Source organism: Garra rufa, chromosome 2, assembly GCF_049309525.1.
Source record: "Garra rufa chromosome 2, GarRuf1.0, whole genome shotgun sequence".
NCBI lineage: Eukaryota > Metazoa > Chordata > Actinopteri > Cypriniformes > Cyprinidae > Garra > Garra rufa.
This window is the reverse complement of record NC_133362.1, coordinates 22122864-22144544: the sequence shown is the minus strand read 5'-3', so window position 1 is coordinate 22144544 and position 21681 is coordinate 22122864. Positions and strand designations below refer to the sequence as shown.

At 35.8% G+C, this 21681-nt stretch overlaps 3 protein-coding genes across 3 annotated transcripts in view; 2 read left to right on the top strand and 1 right to left on the bottom strand.

The window, feature by feature from the left end:
• Positions 1-6390, top strand: part of zmiz1a (zinc finger, MIZ-type containing 1a) — a 77598-nt gene extending 71208 nt beyond the window's left edge. Inside the window, exon 7 of the mRNA XM_073834624.1 lies at positions 6278-6390. Within this exon, the coding sequence (XP_073690725.1) occupies positions 6278-6390 (113 nt within the window). The remainder of the gene's footprint in view (positions 1-6277) is intronic.
• A 4059-nt stretch (positions 6391-10449) lies between these two features.
• Positions 10450-13287, top strand: ppifa (peptidylprolyl isomerase Fa). Its single transcript, XM_073834985.1, has 6 exons — positions 10450-10675; positions 10920-10950; positions 11584-11672; positions 11802-11898; positions 12691-12766; positions 12849-13287. The coding sequence occupies exons 1-6, from the start codon at positions 10535-10537 to the stop codon at positions 12982-12984; spliced, it is 570 nt and encodes a 189-aa protein (XP_073691086.1). The 5' UTR covers positions 10450-10534; the 3' UTR covers positions 12985-13287.
• A 1146-nt stretch (positions 13288-14433) lies between these two features.
• The window catches only part of zcchc24 (zinc finger, CCHC domain containing 24), a 48238-nt gene continuing 40990 nt past the window's right edge, over positions 14434-21681 (bottom strand). The window contains exons 3-4 of the mRNA XM_073834984.1: positions 20314-20478; positions 14434-18503 (exon numbers count right to left, since the gene is read on the bottom strand). Of these exons, the coding sequence (XP_073691085.1) occupies positions 18390-18503; positions 20314-20478 (279 nt within the window). The 3' untranslated portion in view covers positions 14434-18389. The remainder of the gene's footprint in view (positions 18504-20313; positions 20479-21681) is intronic.

The following is a 21681-nucleotide window of genomic DNA, read 5'->3' as shown; positions in this document are numbered from 1 at the left end:
CAAAACACAACTCTAAAAACTAAGTTAGAATAAGAAGTTTACATATAATATTCTAATTTGTTTGGCTTCCTAAAACACCAGTGAGTTTTAGACTGTGACGGTATATCAAAAATAAAAAGAGGGTTGAGTTCCCTTTAAAGTTCAGGTACAAGTCAATTCACTGACTTTTTTCTGACTTAAGTTTTCTTAGTTAAGAACATGAGTTGGAGCTCTTAATTTTTTTTTATATTGCAATAAATGCTGTATCGTCATACACAATATTTTTGTATCTTGAGATTTTGATATCGTTACATCCCTAATACAACAATGTCTTGACAATGCCATAAACTCTGAAAGATTATTGCAATAAACCCCTAAATGATTATTTAAACAACTTTGCAGCTCAAATGTGACCCTGGGCCACAAAACCAGTCATAAGGGTCAATTTTTATAAATTGAGATTTATACAATACTTGAATGCTGAATAATTAAGCTTTCCATTGATGTATGGTTTGTTAGTATAGGACAATATTTGGTTGAAATACAACTTTTTGAAAATCTGGAATCTGAGGGTGCAAAAAAATCGAAATATTGAGAAAATCACCTTTAAAATTGTCCAAATGAAGTTCTTAACAATGCATATTACTAATCAAAAATTAAGTTTTAATATATTTAGGGTAGGAAATTTACAAAATATCTTAATGGAACATGATCTTTACCTATCCTAATTATTTTTGGCATAAAAGAAAAATCAATAATTTTGACCCATACAATGTATTTTTGGCTATTGCTACAAATATACCGTGCTACTTAAGACTGCTTTTGTGGTCCAGCGTCACAAATAATACTCAAACAACAAATAACACTCAAATAAAGGCCTGTTTACACCAAGGACGATATCTATAAAGATAATGATATAATTCTAAAAATTCACAGCTGTAACAACAAAGGCACAGAGAAATAATATCGTTGGAAGCATTTTCAGAAAGATTTTTTTTTCAGCTGATGAACAATAAAAACATTGACTTTCAACCAGAATCAATCCTGATATAACGAGCTCAATATTTTAAAGTGGCGAATGAACATGTGCTGTTTGGTGTGAACGGGCTCTAATATTACTTTTGATCAATCTAATTTACCTGCCTTTCACATTCTTTTAAATCCTCTAAAAATTGGCCTCATTTACTTCTGTTGTCAGAGCCTCGTTGTAAACTTTTTTACAAGGGTTTGAGTCGAAAGTTGTTTTGTTTTAATATTAAGCCACACAATGTTGACGACTGAACTTAACATGTATTGAACCCAGTATTTGTAATATTCCCAGTATTTTTAATACATTTGCAAGATTGTAACATATAAACGTGCCTTTCTGTCGCTCTCCACAGCTTCTGCCAGAACTGGCGAACCCAGACGAGTTGCTGTCGTACTTAGACCCTCCTGACCTCCCGAGCAGCAGCAATGACGATCTGCTTTCCCTTTTTGAGAACAACTGACTTCCTTCAGTCGGCCTTTTGGAGAGGCCCTAATTTGTTTGGCTGTCAGGAATCGAGAGGCACCTGAAGACTGACTCTGTACTTTGCAAACAGGAAACAGCCATCCTTTTTGCCTCTTCCTCGTGTAAATATCTCACTCTTTTACAAGCAACCTTTTCCACACATATATGGCAGCCATGTTGGTTGGCACTAAAGTGATATCTTTCAATACTAATGGAAATACATGTGCAGCTATAATCAGTTCATATGAATACGTCACACAAAACTGTGTGTGTGCTCACTAGGAAAGTATTGTAGCATTTTTAATTCAGATTTTTTTCCTTTTGTGAAAAGAAGACCTGAATAGAAAAAATATATATATATATATATATATATATAAATAAATAAATATATATATATATTTCTTCCTGTACCGGCCTCTGTGTGTCCGCAATCTCTTGAAGGTTTGTTCTTCCAAGCTCTACCACCATGGCTTCCCAAGTCCTCGTCTGCCGGATGTCCACACTGTTTGTCTATCCATCTCCCTCGAAAAAGCACAAGAGAATGCGTCAAACTGCACCTGGAAGCCTGTAAAGGAGACAACAAAAGGGAAAAAAGCTCATCTCGGAATCACCAGAATGATCTAACCCTTCCATCCCAGAGACTAATGATGGGAGTTTTAGCGAAAGTCCTCCAAACGAGAACGTGTTCTGCTGTAGTACACCGCAGCGTCGCACCTCATTTTGTAATGTGATTCATATGTCCAGCACCTCCAGACATGTGCATCATGTTCTAAACAAATGCTAGAGGGCATCACGGCATGCATTCTTTTCCTTCTCCAGACGAAAACGCAAACATTTCAGCACTGTACCCGTAATATTGTGCATCTTCCGACAGACCGTTCCTCCTGTGGATTCTCCACACTGGCGGTCACAGAGCAAGAAGAAAGCAATTCACATTTCAAAGGGAAGTCAGTCTTGTGTCATCTGTCTTCTCTTTGCATGAGGCTTGGTCGTCTTAGGCCCTTGATGTTTGTACCCCTCTTCTGACAAACTGCGTACAATGTTGAAACATTCACTGTTGCCAGTCGCCCCTTATTTTAGTGATACTGTTTTGTTCAATCAGTCGTGTTAAAGTTTTATTTTATAATGCACAATATATTGTTCATATAATGCTAATTATTTCTTTTTTTCTGGTGTTACAATTGTACAAAAATCTGTACATTTATCACAAGATGTCCATGGATTACCAAAGTTATGCACCCTGATTTGAAAAGGTGGCCCAAACCTATTTTGACAAGCCCATTTTTAAATTGATCAAATGTGTAGCATTTTGTTTACATCATAGTGGTTACACAGCAAACAATGAAGAAATCGTTTAGAATCTGTTCTATATTTATAGATTTTTACTTTTGAATTATATAATTAAGTTATATATTATCTCAATACCCATTCAATCCTACAGAAACTCTACATTTCAGTAAAAAATTTGTTTTATATCAGCAGCTCAGTGAAGGTTATCAACGTCCATGTGTACAAGACGGATTTTCTTAAAGATTTTTGTTTGTTTTTGAATCCAAATGACCCGCTTGAATAATTGTCAGTATTTATGATATTTGTAACGACATTTCCATGATCTTGATATTGAGGAAGGCTGACATCTGTACAATTGAATACTGTTTGGGATGCGTTTTGTTGGATGAAACATCACCGTTTGAAACATGTTTCCATTTTAAGTTATTTTTTTATGAATTGCAATATTAGTTTTGAGTTTGTTTTTTTTCCGTTCTTCTTGGTGTAGAATTATGTACAAAAATGATGTTTGTCGTTGACAATTGAAATACTTGGAACTCCAACAGGAAAACATGGGTTCAAGTTCTATAGCGTTTGTCTGTAGTTCACTTGTATATCCTTTTACAAAGATGCACTGCCACGTATTCGTTCCCACTTTGTAGACACAAATAGGCGTAAACTGAACTTAAAGACTCCTAAAGTTGTCGGCTCTGAGCTGTCATACTATCGATGTACAGTCGTTGAAGAGGCAGTGGTTGCCGAGGCAGGAACAGAGAAAGGTTTGAAATAGACGGCATGTTCAGGTGAGGGTGGAAGGAAAAAGGGGCACATTAGGGATGCATGTACATATGTAAATGATAAATAGAGACACGTTAACAGAAATGTATTCATTTTCCCCAGGGGAATGTGCATTGTGTATTTAGAATTTGTAAAGCTTGCATCCTCCCATCAGAATCTAAATTGGGTCAAATGAATCTGTGTTTGTTAGCGTCTGTGGAACCTCTAAGCATTTGTTCACTTTTGTAAAATACTCATCCCACATGACTGAGGAATTTGGGGAGGGGATAAAAAGAGACACATTTGTTTTACATTTGTGTAATATTTAGCTTACGTGTATTGCTCCATTTCTTGTGTACTTAATCGGTGCTACAGAAGATAATGAAGAAAATCCTGGGGAAATAATTTGGACAATAGGGACACGGGGCCAGGAGCGGTTCCAAAAGATTGTAACCAAAATCCAGAGTTTGTACAATTTTGATATCACGATCAGGAAAAATGAAAAAACAAACATGAGGTACAATCTGAGGTGATTGGCACCAAACGTTGCAGTTGTCTTTGCTTGTACATTCTGTTGTACAATCATTTCATATTCTAAACTGGTCAGAAGAAAAAAAACAACAACAAAAAACTAATTGTGATTTTTAGTCTTGCAAAACTGTATGTAGTTAGATGCTGTGACATCCTAATATTTATCTAATAAATATGTATTCAGATGAAACGACCTTACAGCGTTTCTGATCTTTCATTTGGTGCGCATGCATAGCTGGGAGAATCTGCTGTGGAAACCGCAGGCTTTACCGTTACTACAAGAAAACAACCACAAGGAACAAAGCAGAAATGGTTTGTAACCACTTGGAGGCAAATGTTTCCTATGAGTAAAAAAAGGCTTTCGCAAGGGAGCACATATAGTGCAGTTTTACTCAAATCTTTTGAATTTGACTCACTAAAAAAAAAAAAAACTAATTTTTGATTAGTAATATGCATTGCTAAGAACTTCATTTGGACAACTTTAAAGGAGATTTTCTCAATATTTAGATTTTTTTGCAGCCTCAATTGAAGATTTTCAAATAGTTGCATCTTGGCCAAATATTTTCCCCTATCCTAACAAACCATACATCAGAAAGCTTATTTATTTAGCTTTCACATAATGTCTAAATCTCGATTTCAAAAAATTGGCCCTTAAGACTGGTTTTGTGGTCCATGGTCACAAATGACAACAATCACATTTATGTATTAGTTTTCTGTATTTAGTTGACTGCTACAGAAAAATAGAGTTTAAGTATAATGTCTTATCTATTATTATTAGTCATTTTTATATTTTTACACTTTCATAATTTTTGGAACCATTTTTTCTCACTTACTGAACACAAGCTTGTGGGTGGTCAGAAGACACTTGTTCAACAGTAGTACAGTTTTAAGATATGGCAGAAATTGTAATATTGATGCTGTTTTGAAATTTAGTCACAGTCTTTTAAAGCAGGAAAGCAGGGAAAGGGAGAAACTTCCTGATAATTTACTCACCCCCATGTCATCCAAAATGTTCATGTGTTTCTTTCGTCAGTCTAAAAGAAATTTAGATTTTAGAGGAAACCATTCCAGGATTTTTCTCCATATAGTGGACTTCAATAGGGATCAGTAGGCTGAAGGTCCAAAACAAAGATAAATCATTTCACAGGAATATGAATCAAAACAGGACAAATGCATTAAAGGGAGTGGGAAAATATGCTTAAAATGTCTAGAAATCTTTTCAAAGTGGCAATCAAGAATTTTCAATGTCCACAGTAAAAATGGCAAATTTTTTTGGCAATAAAAAAATCGTCATATCACACACTCCTAATTGCAATGCAGTTTGTTCAGATCCGGAACAGAGATTAGTTGAGAAAAAAACAAAAAAAAACGGCCGGTTTCTAGTTGAGCGGAGCGCAGTGTCCGTGACAGGGAGTGATTGACGGCTAATATCTCACATCTTCATTAAAGGTAATATTATAAAATATAAGTTTAAATGGTTGTAATGTTGGAGAGAACAGCGGCCTTTTACTGCATCAGCTCACAGCTTTTCACAGTCTGTGAAAAGTTTTGTAAAGATATGAAAACAATTAAATGTCATTTATCGCAACTCTCTGCGATACCAATATCGCGTATACTGTTATAGCGATAACGATAATTATTCGATATATCGTGCAGCCCTAATTTTCAGTTTGAAAAATATATGCCTCACAGTTTATAACATATTAAGCAAATATTTAAATGATATTTTTTGGCCAGAAAAAAGCTGTAGCTGCATATATTTCATAATATTCAGATGTGTATCTTGTGATGTCTAGCATTGGACACTATTCATAGACAAATTAAATAAACTACTGAGAGTGAGACGTGTGCTTTAAGAAAGTTTATTTTCTGATGGTTCAATGTAAAATATTGCCAGGATTTTAACATTAACCTTTTTTTGCATATTGCTTTTTTTTGTTATTTGAAAATTGTCAAATGTATTCATTCATCATTTACATTTATTTACACACACATACATATACATACATTATATATATTTCTTCATTATTTATTTATTGTTCTGTAGTATTCAATTTTATCAAGGATGGATCATCTTCTGTACCTTGACTGGTAGTCGTCGCATCACTTTGTTGCTTATTTGCAAATATATTCGTATTATTTTTGTAGTCAATAATCTCGTGAGAAGCTGTCTTTGACACCATCCGTCACCCACTGAGCGATGCCTCACTATTGGTCTGTCACTGTCAGTGCCAGAATCTAAAGCAGCGTCTCGCTATGGTAAGAGTGCTTCAGGTGAGAGTTGGGCGAGTGAGAGAGTCACACCACCTGACGCACTGGCCATTCCCATTGATATGGTGTGATGGTACAGCACTCACCGCACAACTCTATCCACCACCAACTAAGACAGCAATCCCACGAGAAGTTGACTACAGAGGCCAATCCATCACCCACTGAGGTGCTTCACTAAGCTCTGTGATAAGAGAAGCTGCGATGCGAAGACTACCAAGTCTCTGAGTTGTTGGCCAGTAGGCAGTTTATTGTTTATTATTGCTAACATTTATTTTTATTTTCTATATACAGACATATTCTATTGTGGGATTTTTTTTATTATTATATTGTGTTCATTTATATTGTATAATATTATAATTAGTTAGTTTCATGTTATGATATACTCTAACATTCTTTTGTTTTTTATAAACTGTTGCTTTAATTATCTTAAAACTGAAAACCATAAAGAAGACATTTAAAAATATATATATACATTAGATCAAGTAAGCACAGAATCAAATTTGCACTTTGGTGTAAACATACACATTTGAATAAAAATAAGGAACATATACAAAAATACACTATTACAGTCAATTAAAAATAATGAAAATTATTAAATTATAAATTATTTTAATCTACATTTGAGGAGTTAATTTGCATTTTTTTTTTTTTTATTCTGCATTCCAAGTAATATCAATCAAAACTGCAGTTGGAAAATACAGCTAACTAAAACAATAAAACACAAAAACATGATAACACATTAAAAAACATGATTTATTAAAATTAATGACTGAGTTATCTGTTTTTTCAAATAAACTCTTCATTTGTATTTAGCTCTTCATTCTACTATAAGACTGAAAATGTATGTATATGACAATGAAATACATTTTTAAATATATTTTTCTATATGAAGGAAGAAATTAAATCTTTTTTCAGTTTGAGAAATATATGCCGCACTGTTTATAACGTATTTAGCAAATATTATTATTATTAGTTATTTTATATTACATTATTGATAAATCCTTTATTGTATATTTGTTCTTTTATTATACATTTAATATTAATCATTTGTATCATATTATTTTAAACTGTTTTGTTATTGTTGTTGTGTTATTTTAACCTCATTCATTTCCATCATACATATTCTATTATTATTTGCTAGGCTATCCCCCAGTTAGGGAATAAGGAATGAAACATAAAAAAGCATGTGTAGGCTGTTTTTAACTAAACGAAATTTGCACTGGCATATCTTAAAATATGTCAGTGCCATTGTTTAGTATAAAGATGCCCACCAGTAACGTTTTTTTTCTAAGGCAAATTTATAAAATATACTTAAATGTCCTAATTGAGGCATGACCTAATCCTGGCTTATCCTGAAGGCCTAAATTTTGCTGCTACCACTAATACTGCTGCTGCTGTTGTTGTTGTTGTTGTTGTTGTTATTGTTTCCAGTTTCTCACTTACCAGACAGGAACGTTTGGCCTTCTTCTATCTTATCCGAATCCGTGATCTGCTGTGCATTCACTTTCGGTCGCGGTATCAAACTGTATCGCGGCACATCGCTTTCTGTAACGTTACTCATGGCAGCACCTGCATCGCTTAATCGCTTGTTTGCAGCGTTGAGTCTGGCGTCTTTCTTCTTTTCAGAAAAGCAAGCACTTTATGTACTTAAGTACTTTATGATTGTATATATACCAAGATGTTTTGGATTGATAGTGAATATCTAATATTGAATATTTGATAATATTTGAAAACGTGATCCTCTTTGGACGTATGTTGAATTAATGTTCTTGTTATACAGTTAAAGAACATAAATTTAAAACTGCAGCGAAACCACAGAAAAGATAAGTAGATTGTATGCTATAGAATACCCATAGATTGTGCTCATTTTGCGAGGAAATCCCAAAAAACAGTGCCACCTTGTGGCAGATAAATTTACAGCAGTCATAAAATTGAAAATGGATAATATGAGTAACAAGGTCACGCCAGTTGAGAATAGCGCAGCTTGTCTGTAAGACAATCTCATGGAGAAATCAACACAAATGAACACAACTGCAAACAGAAGATTTATAACATATAGCCTAGTTTAGCAACATGACACGACAAAGGAAGTGCAGTTTTCCCTGAAAACCATGATTGTAAATTTGACATTGATTTTTACAAGAGTTCAAACGAGTTAATATACATTTCAGTACAATATTGTCAGTGTTTACTGTTTTTGCTCTATTTTGTTAACGAACAAAGACCACAACAGAACAGCCACGCATCTCTGAGCAACACAGAGCAGTGTTCCCTTATCCTTACTGAATGATTCTGCGTTTCTGAATGAATCATTTGAGTCAATAATTCAGTGGTCCATTCATAAAGACAGACACTTGCTTCATTCTTGAATAAATAAGCTATCTGAATGAATCGTTTGAAGGCATGACTCAATTACTGATTCACCTATTGGCAGTTTACTTTCATATTTAAAAGTAGCTTATCTTAGAATTTTTTCCTTCATATTTTTATATAAAAAACAGATTTTAAACACAAAGCTCATAACATAGGCTACAATTTTACAATGTAGAAATGCTTTCATGCTACATTTTAGCTTCATTAAACGTGAATGCATCTAAATGCCACTTCAGCTGCTTCTGCTTTTTCTGCAGTGGAAAAATCGGTTTTGTTAAATTAAGTGAAATTATTAATAAAATAAAAATTTGAAATGAAAGATGACACATTTAACATGGTTAAATGTAAAAAAAAAAAAAAAAAGACCTGAAAATCGATTCAAATACATTTTAGTAGACTTTAGTTGTATAAAATGTAATTTCCCAACAACAGAATTGTGGCCAGTGAAAATGCTGAGTGGCTAGTAAGTTTTGAAAACCACTAGCCACAGTGGCTGGTGAGCAAAAAGTTCATGTCAAGCCATGTTTATTTGACAAGAGCTTCCAGTGCAGAAGAACGTAAAGACATAGTGCAGACATACTACACAGTAGAGATGAAATTATATAACTCTAATATAAGAAAAACAGAAAACTAAATAATACAATATATACTGAAGCAGAAATATAGAGGAAAAACATATATATATTTTTAAAAGAATGTGCAGATATGTTGTTTACAAGTGTATGTTTATGTTACAAATTTACAATTTTTAGATGCTATGTGTCAGTTATGATGTACAATGTATGAGCATATTAATTGTTCAGGCTGTATAGCCTGATATGATAAATCTTTTAAAGTGACAAAAAAGACTAGAACAAAAAAAATTGTGGTGTTTCCCATAAGTCGGACACATGAGGATTAATAAATAATGACAATTTTATATTTAGGTGTACTATCAGTTTGTTGCAACTGGGATAGTCATTTTACACAGGAAATGTCATTGAAAGTGAAATAAGTTACTGTGAGATGCCTAACCTCCTATTCGTCTCATGGCAGAATCGTCTTCTCTATTTACAAGCTTCACATTCTGAGATGGACTCTGGGCAAAAGACTAATATATGAGCATGTTTATTTTATTTTTGACTTGTTGTGACTTGTCGGTGACTGTCGAGGCAAATTTTTATATAGCTAAATAGCTGAATCACTCAAAACCTTCATAGACTTTCAGATGGATTGTTTTTCATGCAAGCATGTGGAGAAATCAAAGCTATGGAGGTCTTCAGGTCAAAACAAGCTGTTTCGATGTCTGAGAGGTGAAGTATCAACACATGGAAATCCAAAGCCTCTTAGTGAGATCTAGACTGAGCTCTACATCACAGCAGGTAGAAATGGAGAACTCAGTAATGAACATGAGATCAGATGAATTGAAACAACATGTAGGAGAGAAATGACAGCGGACAGACCAGTTGACCTGAATGGTATCTTTAAACTGTTACCTGGACAAGACTAACCATCAGAACTGTGCTCACTAAAGGAGTCACTGGCATTGGAAAAACAGTCTCTGTGCAGAAGTTCATGCTTGACTAGGCTGAAGGGAAAGCAAATCAGGATGACCACCTAATATTTCCACTTTCGTTCAGAGAGCTCAATTTGATAGGACCAAAGGACATATTGACATATTATTATTTCGACTTATCATACCACAGGGTGTCGCTGTTAACTCCACCCCCTGATGGCTCTCCTTGCATTGACCATAGAAGAACATGTCACGTGTTGTGTATGTGTGGTAGTGTACGCCAGTTATAACCTTGAGCGCCGATTCTTATATGTATTTGTTGATGGGTTTTCAACACTACTGCAAGAATGTTACAGATGAAAAATCGTTTGAAATATTGCTCTGTCGCAGTCGCTGCGAACAGACTAGTTTCAGGACCGGTGAAGAGCCCTGTTGTCTTTATGGATATCGCAGCTGACGACGAGTTCATTGGAAGAATTATTATTGAGGCAAGTAATGAGTTATCAAAGCTGAATGCCAAAGTTATTTATAATGTAACAAATGTATGAATCAGAAACCGTTACAATGAAAAGTGCCAATGTGACTGAAAATAACTTGAATAATGCATGTTTTCACCAGTAGTTTCTGTCGTAATTATAGCACTTTTTAAATAAATAATATTTATTATTAATAACGATAATTGTAATGTAGTAATACTCTATTAACATTTTTTTTTTCATATTTTATTTGCAGCTTTACGCTGACGTTGTACCCAAAACAGTTGGTAAGCAAACATAGGTTTCATAAAAAAAAAATCATATATAATAAAAAATATAATATTTATATGGCCTAGCAAAAATGACAAACAAATGAAAACCTACAATAAAAATATACAATGTATGATGAATTTTGGACCACAAAACCAGTCATAAGGGTCTTTTTTTAATTCGTCTAAAAGCTGAATAAATAAGCTTTCTGTTGGTGTATGGTCTGTTATGATAGGACACTATTTGGCCAAGATACAACTGGAACATCTGGAATCTGAGGGTGCAAAAAAAATCTAAATATTGAGAAAATTGCCTTTAAAATAAAAAAAAAAGTTCTTAGCAATGCATATTATTAATAAAATAAAAAAAAGTTTTAATATATCTACGGTAGAAAATTTACAGAATATCTTCATGGAACATGATCTTTACTTAACATCCTAATGATTTTTGGCATAAAAGAAAAATCAATAATTTTGACCCATACAATACATTGTTGGCCAGTGCTTCATATATACCCATGCTACTTAAAACTGGTTTTGTGGTTCAGGCTCATATATACAGTATAATGTACAGTACATCCTTTAAAAAAAAAAAACTAAGTAAATTTTATAGTTTTACACAGTTCAGTTTTCATAATTCTTGTCTTTCAGCAAATTTCAGGGCCCTTTGTACAGGAGAGCATGGCTTTGGATATAAGGGCTCAGTATTCCACAGAATCATCCCTGAGTTCATGTGTCAGGTAAACTATTAGCGCTACTCTTCATTGTGCATTATTTATTACATAAAATGTCATCTCTTCAGTGTTTATTGGTTATGAGTTATATGTTTTGGTCTAATGATGAACTAATGATTAATGTTTTGCTGACAGGGTGGAGATTTCACTCATCATAATGGCACCGGTGGAAAGTCTATTTATGGAAAGAAATTTAACGATGAGAATTTCAAGCTGAAACACACTGGACCAGGTGATGTTACTACTGTTACTGTTACTGTTACTGTACCATACTTACCATGAACTTTCACAAAAATAGAGGGCTACATGTAACTGTTAAAAATCTGTTCGTAAAGTTAGTTAGTAATCGAGTTGATTTGATGGTTCTATAGTCAAATTGGGAGCTGACAGTGACAACATAATTTATCCCCAAAAATGTAATAATGCAATGGAAACTTAGTGAATGTTGGAAAATCCAATTCTGTGGAAATCCATAGTACCTTTCTGCATGTGACTAGACATGGTATGTACTCAGTTCCTCTGGGATCTGATTTAGCTCAATTTCATCATTACAAGCCTGTGAAAATGTTCAAAAACTGCATGTGCATCTATTTACAGCCACAAGGTGGTAGTAAGGCTCCCTCAGCTGCAGAAGCCACTTTTGTAATCTTCAAACAAATGACCTACTTTCCAAGCAAGTCAAAGGCAGCATATCCTAGTGCATTTTTGGTGCCAGGGGGATCCTACACCAGCGAACCCTCTTGACAGATTAATATGGGCAAATAGTGTTGGGTTGTGTAATACATGGCTGGATGTAATTGTAGTAGAGAGCCGTAACTTACCCAACCCAGATGTTGTCTTTCATCCAGTACCCCCTGCTGCTTTTCAAACTCAGATTTTTTTCATTCTCTGGTTGTTATTGTGGAACTGTTGATGGTTAGATTTTTCCCCCTGAATCTCTATATCATTAAATTATTCAAAGTGACAAATTTGCCTATAAAAGCATGCAGTAACTCAGGAGGTGGTCTGTCTTTCTCTCTTGTAGGTGTTCTGTCTATGGCAAACTCTGGGCCAAACACAAATGGATCCCAGTTCTTCATCTGCACTGCAAAAACAGAATGGTAGGATGATGGAAAGGATATTTAGGTTAAATCATTACCTATCCCAAGTGTATTAATTTTTCTTTTTTTTTTCTTTTTTTAGGCTTGATGGCAAGCATGTTGTATTCGGGCAGGTCAAAGAGGGTATGGGGACGGTCTCTTTAATGGAGTCCTACGGCCTACATGATGGAGGAACTGTAAAGAAGATTGTCGTCACAGACTGTGGAGAACTCAAGTAACCAGGATGCATATGTATTATACTCTGATCAAACGTTTTCACAACAAAACTTGTTTTTTAACATTTATGTTATGCTTACTAAGTAAGCAAATGACTCAGTAAGTATGGGTGATAACTTACCCCTACACAGCAAACCTTGCTTATGGGTCAAATGCCATGGGATGTAAAGCCATTTATACTGTTGAAGCCTCTTTTTTTTATTTTGAAATTAGGATAAAAGCTATATGGAGATGTTTACCTTCTAAGAAGTATGCCAGAGAAACCCCAGGAGGTTTTTAAATAAATAAATTACACATGAAACTGGTTTTGACATATGGAATTTCTTCCAGGATATTTGCATCCTGTGCCCATTTTTTTTTTTTTTTTTTAATGACTCAAGGCTGTTTTCCAGATGAGGGCCGGCTACAACTGTACAACTGCAGCAGTATATCTGGTTGCGTGGCATGCTTTTTAAGTCTTCCTGAGAATGATCCCAAACCTTTTTTTAGACTCCAACCAGCGACAAGATTTCCTGTCCCCCTAAAGCAGGATATGACATCCTGTTTGGCTATGAAGATTCTCCACCTCCAACGTTAAACTTTCAGCGAGAATCTTCCGAACATGTTCGTACAATAGTCGCAGAGACAGCTGGGAACACAGGTTTGTCAGATGTGTTCCATTATAACTGCGGCCAGCTGACATTCACATACCCTGAAATGAAAATGAGCAGTCCGTTTTAGACGGTGTGTAGGTGTAGCTTATCACAGTAATGCCTTATGAAAGTAAATTATGAACCCTTGTGGAAAACAGTGCTCTTTCCTAAACGAAACCATATGGGGTCTGAACTCACAACTGGTTTGTTTGACTTCTCCGATTGCATTGTTGCTATAGAGACATTCTCATTCCCGCTCTGTTTAAGTCTGCATTGTTGCAACAAACTTGATATAATTTGGGCCTCCACCCTCTAGTGAAGTTTAAGGGATTTGGAATGTGTAGACCAATTACTTAAAGTTGGCTTCAAGAGCAAAGCCAGCGTCATCGCCAAGTCCTAACGTTCACATACAGCGCTCATGTGTTTACAATCATTACAAGTAATTAGGTCGAGTGAAAAAATACACATCTGTGGCTTCAAACCTGCACTGTTGTGAAGACCGGGCAAACGCTGAACTAAAAGAAACGCTCTTCGGGCTATTCGACAGTAAATGAATGTGATGTCAGTATGACAACTGTTCCCCGAGGCTTTGGACTATGGTTTCCAATTACACAAGCATCATTCCCAAGGACCGTATCTAAATAATTAATCAGTCCATACTGCCGTCAGCGTGACTGATTTAAAATGGACACAATTTCCCAACACCCAGACGCGGGCCAAAGAACATGTTGAAATCCAAAAACAGGCTGTACGTATATTTGGCACAGATGGAACAGAATTATGTATCATTGTGTGCAAAAAACGAAAACAGAGTCATGATTCATTTAGTCAATGTTTTAATCGAACAAACTTCTAAAAGCACAGTCTTCAGTTTTCCTAACTAACAAATAAGGCACATATCGGAATGCCGTTTCATGGACACGGAGCGACAGATTTCAGCTCGTCCCACATTCTAGTACATTCCTCCCATCAGCGCTTTCTGTCGCTCGGTCCACTCCAATATGATGACAAATATTTTACAGACATTACAAACATGAGGGTTAAATCAGTACATTCAGTAAATCTAGTAATGGTACTGGAAATCCTAGGAGTGAATAGAGGCATTTATTAATGACTAACAATTAGAGAGGTGTGTACTACAAAAGATACCATGGCAAGAATTAAACAAGTATTAATATTAAATAAGAATACATTGCACAGATGATCTTGAATCGTTTAAAAAAACATGCACATGCAAACTTCAGTCCCACACACTTTTTTCCATTTTTACATATGAAGAAAAATATTTCGACATCATTCCTGGACTTGGCAGTAACTGGAGACGGCTAACTAGAGCTCACAGTTTCATACAGTATGGGCCTGATTCACTAACACAAGCTTTGTAAGTGCAATTCAGTGTTATGGTCAATGACTGGAGTTAGTCACGTCTTTTTGCCACTGTTTTGCGTCTAGAAAACACCTACGACTTACAGTGTGTGAGTCAGTCTCTGTTATGTAAAAACAGCTGTTTGTGATGTTAGAGCGAGTGTTATAGGTTTCCTATAAATGCAAATCAAAACATTCATGCTGTGTAGCAGACACGCAAAGATTCGATACAACGTCGAAGCACACGTATGCTCGTAAAAGGTACGGTTACTATATACCGATAACATCTAGAATAACACAACACAAATAAAATGGCTTGTAAGGGCATAATAATTATGTACCAACTTTTGAATAATATTCTATGTAGTCATCAATATTTTCTTCATAGAGTAGCTTCTGTTGCATATTTTATACAAAAAAAGAATTGAATTGTTAAAAAAAGAACAAAATCCTTCCATAAATATTTCTGTAGGATATAACCAACGATTATTGTAAAACATCAAAGGAAAAAAAACAAACTCCCAGCTCTTTTGCATCTCAGCATTTTGCCCTTTTTCACATACAAAGTTTTAATATTGCATCATAACATTTTGAAATAGCTAACTTGATAATGATGGTAATCGAATATATACACAAAACACATACTAGTATCTTTATAAGGGTAAAAACAAACAAAAATCTTGTCTGGATATCAAATTGCTCCAAAATCTTCATTATCTATATTGTTTCCAAAATACACATACCTTTAATAGAAAATAACAAGTTTATACTGAAAGTGAGCTATAAAAGTCAAGTATATGTATTTCAAGACAAAAACACATGCGCAAAAAGCACTTTGTATAGTTTTAAATGCATGTACACTCTGTCAATACCACAAGCTCTGTCTTTCATTCAATAGGGGAAGCTCATTTACGTAAATCTGCCATCAACATTTACAAAACTCAGGGCTTTTTTCATTTTAGTCATGTATATATAGTGCAATGCAACAACAACAAAGCAAATTGAATAACGAGGCCTTGATCTGATCTAGTGGTGCATTCGGTCATTGATCCCAAAGATGCAAGGGAATTGTTATGTGTAGACTACCAGCAATGGGTGAACAGCATATTCATTACGGTGTTTATCAAAAAGCAGAGTAACTCATTCCACCCTAAATGAGGCCTGAAGTAAACCTTGGCGTGTAAGAATGTACCCTCAGCGAAGCCATTAGCAACACCAGAAAAACACAGTTACCAAGAAATAAAGGCTCTCAGAAACAATGATGACGTCCAAAGAACAAAGTAGCGACTTACAGAGCCTTGTTTTTTTATTCAACAGTGATCTAATGATTGACTTCCTGGCAGTTCATATTTCTTTGAATTTCCCATCAGAAACTCGAAAGTAAAATTAGCTGGTTTGCATTTCAGACATCTATTCTCCTCTTTTATTTCCTCAGCATCATAGCATCAAAGATCCTGACTTTTCATAAGCAAACTGTGTTAAGGCACTAGACAAAATTCCTATCTTCATCTGAGTTTATCCCAATAAATGAAACACTAACTAAAATTCAACAGAAAATATGTGGACTCCAAAGATAAGTAAACAATTATACACATTGTATTTACTATGTAAATGCGTTTAACTTCATATGTACATCTTGGATTAACAACGCAATGATTTTAATTCTCACAATATCCGTCTATGACTTCCCACTGGAACACGTAAAGCTACATTTATTGTTCAATAATCCTGGGTCACACTCAAATATGATCTATTAGTACTTTGTGTGAGCCATAACAAGAGGTAACTGTACACACTTACTTCCATCCAAATATTAACACCCTCCCATCATAATGCTCTCAATAACACGTCCCTCTCCAAAAGTCTTCTGATTAATCAAATCTGTACCCAAAAAACTCTTCAGCATTACTTACTTTGTCCTTCTTTTCCCTTTACAACCTTATATTTGTCCACTCAGATAGAAAATGCTTCCCAAAAAAATAAAAATCACAGTTTAAACAGGGTGTAGTTCATCAGATACTTTTGTAGCTATTGCATAAACATACATAAATGGGGTTAGGCAATAAAGACGTTTAAAATTAAGGATTTCATTCTGAAATACAATCAGAATGCTTGTGTAAACAGCGGAGGATTTCTTTACTGAAACTTTTTTAGTGCAAGGGTCAAATCGAATACTCTTTAAAATAAAGGTTATAATGAAAAAAAGGTTTGTTTAAAAACGGGTTTTTTTGCAAACACAAAAGGTTCTTCTATGGCACTGCTGTGGAAACCTTTTGTAACCTTTACTTTTAAGAGTGAAGGATGTGAATGACTCATTTCGAATTTAACAAAATAAAAGTGTTGCATAATGAAATGAATTAATGACATTTTCTAGAGAAGTGTTTATGTAAGACACATGCATGCTATTTCATCTGAGATGTGTCGTTCAAACACACTCTTTATCCTGAGGCAACATCTCAGCAAAGAACAGGCGTTATGTTTTTAAATGCTAGCGCATGCACTGAAAACTCACATTTTGCCCCCTGTACCAAAGCACCTCAGCCTTACACGGGTTTCTAAGACGTTTGAAGCAGTTCTCTGGCAACAACATACGTAATCACATTTCAAAGGACGGTGACAATCAGCTAGCCATGGCTTTGTTTCGATTACCCACACCACAACAATGTAAAGGAACTGATGACTCTGCATAAGCTGCAATGGTTTTGCATAGTTGCCAACAACTCGATTCAAATGCCTCCAGGGCTGCATTTAACCAACTTGACAAAAATATCTCGCATTTGGCAATTCATACACGTACGTGAAAGATATCAACGACCTGACGTGCTAATCCGAAGCATTAGAAAGTTCTATTCTACAGTAGTTTCTAATGGCAAGAGGTGGGGTTAGACAAAACCTGTCCAGATATAAACACAGATGAAATTATCCCAGTTTAGTTAATTCAATTGCACTACGAAACGATATACAAACATAAATAAATATGTGACACAAAAGCTAGGGATGGAAAGTCCATTGTCCCTCTGTTAATTCACAGTTAATATGATGTGCTATTGACCCAAAAACTCTGCAAAGGCACACTGGGCCCTTGTTCGAGCAAACTAACGCGACACCTTTAGTGCTCGGCACATCCTCATAGTTCACTTGGCAGGGAGAATGAAGGGAGAGTCTGTAAACACACAATCAGGGGACGCAATGGTGAGGTAATCCACCGCGTCCCGTACGGATAGAAATACTGTCCCGAACATATTCAGTTGTCCATTATACACAATAAATGCGTTGCATGCTGCTGATACACAAAGCCGTTACTAGCGTTAGACATATTTACATGAATATTTTGGCACTTTTCACTTTTTCTTGGAGCGCTTGGTAGGCGAAGCGATGGGGAAGGGTGGAGACGACCTTCGGGATCCTCCTTATTGCACGCGGCGGCAGTAGTAGCCCAGGACTTTGCACTTCTCGCACAGATGCTGCGGGTGTTCCTTGCTCTGGTCGGAAACGTCCAGGCCGTCGGGTTTCTCTAAAGGACGCTGAGAAGAGCAGAACATGTGAATCACACTTTGAGCACGTGTGTATTTCTGTCCACAACATCAGTCAGGTTGAAACTGGAGAGTTCTTTTAGCGTTTGGCTAGACTCTTTGGAGATATGGTTTTGGAGATGAAGTATCAGGATCTCATAGGTCCAAGTCTCAAACCACAACGGACAAACCGCAGGGGTGTGTCAGAAATTTGTTTAGGACGGCTATCAAGAGCCAATTCGTCCTTGTTGTGTTTGTAATCGCTGCCAGCAGTACATGTTTTGTTATTAAAACTCCATTTAGTTTTTTTTTTTCGCCTCAATAATTTAGCAGGAGGATTCCAAGCAAGTTTAGATGCCTACAGGATTCCATCACTCAAGACAACAACCAGGGAGGGAAGACTCTATAGCGAATCTTTGTCTTGGACGCGACGCAAAAGACACTGAGAATGTGCACGAGCCAAATCTTTTTGGCTGTTGATCACAAATAATACTTCTGCAATTGTTTGTTTTCCCACCCATTGCTTTTGGAAGATCGTTTTACAGTCTTGTTATTCTTTCCTGTACGTCTCAGTTGCGCTCCGTGAATTACGGAAAACCAGGTTACGACGGGCCATTGGGAGGAGACAGTGCTGTAACCCGGGGGAGTGTTTTCTTGCGAGCCAAAGGCTTTTGTGAATGATAATAAGAGGAAATGTCTAATACCTCTGCGAATTAATAATTTGGCAACTTCAGCCCAATGCTCCTAATAAGCAGAACGAATTCCTGCCAAAATCGAAAAAACCCAGGAAGCTTGGGAGGACTTTATATAATACCTCTGCTCCATGTCTGCTCTCATACTGTAAAGATGTCAGCCGTGTTCCCTGCGCATGTCGTTAAATATGAGAATGATAAAAGCAGGGATCTCCGGACGCCTGCCTCTCCAGCACATTCTGGCTCAGGTTTATGCAGCAGTGTGGCATTGGCACTACTGAGATACTTTCACTTAATCGTCCGTCGGGAGCGGCTGGAGATATAAAAAACTTTACGCCGTACGATCTGGAGTATTGAGCGATTTCCATACTGCGCCACTTGGAAGAATGATTTCCATTGTGAGAGAACAATAAAAACTGAAATTTTCATATGTTTGCTTGGGTTACAAGGAAAGAAGGCCAGCTGCAAACCCTTAAAGACTTTTTGATATATATTGCAGTGCGCTGCACATCTCGCACGCTTACTGCAGGAAACATGTTAAGTAGGTGAGACTGAAAAGCTAAAGAATTTGCTTGTCAGAAGGGAATTAGCCATAATACTTTGTCCTGTGGAAGAGTTGGCTTTCTCAACAGCTGGTCCCTTCGCTACGACGGCTGCTAATGCATTTGGATGCAAAACTACTTGTAGGGAAGGTAATTGCAGTGAATGCTTCCTCCCAAGAGCTGCAAAAACAGATCCATTCACATGCTTACTTGCCTAGAACCGAGCTTCTTTAAAAACAAGGTTAACCAGCAAGTCCACGGATGTCATTTAAAAATAATAACATTAATGTTAATGTGTATACTACAAATAGTAGGTTACCACATTTTACAGTGTAGACGAATTCAATGTTCAGTGACTTCCTGAAAAATGACCCCTTCTTGAGTTCAAGGGGTATTTGGGTTAGACGGATGCCTTGAGTTTGTGTCTCAGGTTTCAAGGGTACCTGCTGGGCCCCATCCATAAGAACTTCTTGGAAGATTACGCTGTATGTGCTTACACGGTTAACTGACAGATTAGAAAAACTTGCATGTAGTATTTTAGCAATACAGTATCACATTATATGAGCTGTTGAAAGACAGATACTGTACCTGTTTATGAGGATAAACATTGATATGGCATTTGATGCATTCCTGTCCCATGTTGGCCCAGGAGTTTCCACTCATCCACTTCCTCTTGCACTTAGGGCACTTGTATTCACCAAAGCACCTCTTCTTGCCTTGGTATGGAGTCAGTCCTTCGCCTTTGGGTCTGGCCTGAGAAGACATGTCAGAAACGGAGTCTGATTAATACGAGTTAAGCTCAGAAGAAGACCGATGAGCTGAAACTGATTTGACTTTTGCGCAGCTTGGAAACAATTTGAAGCTTCTGTGGATTGTGAAACATTTGTATATATTTGTGACTGACCAAATTTTATGCAAATAAGTAAAGCACTGCACACAATCTTAGATGTTATTGAGAAGAAGACAATAGTCTTCTGTTTTTCTTAAAACATTTAACAGCTGGTGATCATCATGTAGTTGTATAGTATGGAAATAAACAGCTTTGACATTTTTATTCAATTCTAGCTGATGCTGATAAGCAGATCATTATTTTCATATCATGGCCAATAGCTGATAAATGACTCATATTACAATTAGTACTGAAATGTATTCAAAATAACTTGGGCATTACAATTTTAGAGAATTGAAAATTTTATATTTTAAAGACCTTTAACCTACAATAATAATGCAAATTAATTATCAAATTAAAAAAATTTTAGAGGGAAGCTGCGTTCAAAAACTGGGGGTGTGCGATAATGACAATTTTTATCTCAATGTTTTCTGGAATTTTGTCGATAACGATAACTAGACAATATGTTGGTGAGAATGTTACTGTGCTGGAATGTTATTTAATAGTGATATTAGAAATACTTTTAAGGAAAAAAAGGAAAAATAATACGAAAGATAACCCACCATAGAAAAATAATGAGAAGAATAACAATAACATAAGTGCAGTAAATGGTAAAACTATTTGCACTACAAATCATTGCGTTCACAATTAAGATAATACATTAAAATAATATGGTAAGACACCAGTTTGCTATATCAAGCAGCAAAGCGAGCTGTTTTGTACAGCTTAAAACACCTGGAAGCAGATTTACAAATTTACAAATGATCACACTCACTCTTACAGAAAAATAAGGTGGATACTTTAAATATAACCTAAAATCGCCCAATAGGTGGCAGCAAATTACTGCATGAATGAGTTAGTGATTGATTCATTCAACCGATTCGTTTAAAATGATTCAGTAAGCAATCTTGTATTGCACAGAGACGCAAAACAGTTCCACTGTGGTTTTGCACTTGCATAATGTTTTTTATATATGTTCTGAACAGTATGGAAAACATTATGAATAAACAGAATAGCACAAAATTAAAAAAAAAAAAAACATCAAAATGGAAGTCTTTGTTTGAAAC

What these genes read in the sequence shown, in the direction of transcription:
- ppifa (XM_073834985.1), top strand. Translation starts at nt 10,535, where the DNA reads ATGTTACAGATGAAAAATCGTTTGAAATATTGCTCTGTCGCAGTCGCT. An exon ending in CGTTGTACCCAAAACAGTTG is followed by an intron (nt 10,951 to 11,583) that starts GTAAGCAAACAT and finishes CTTGTCTTTCAG; the next exon opens with CAAATTTCAGGGCCCTTTGT. An exon ending in TCCCTGAGTTCATGTGTCAG is followed by an intron (nt 11,673 to 11,801) that starts GTAAACTATTAG and finishes TTTTGCTGACAG; the next exon opens with GGTGGAGATTTCACTCATCA.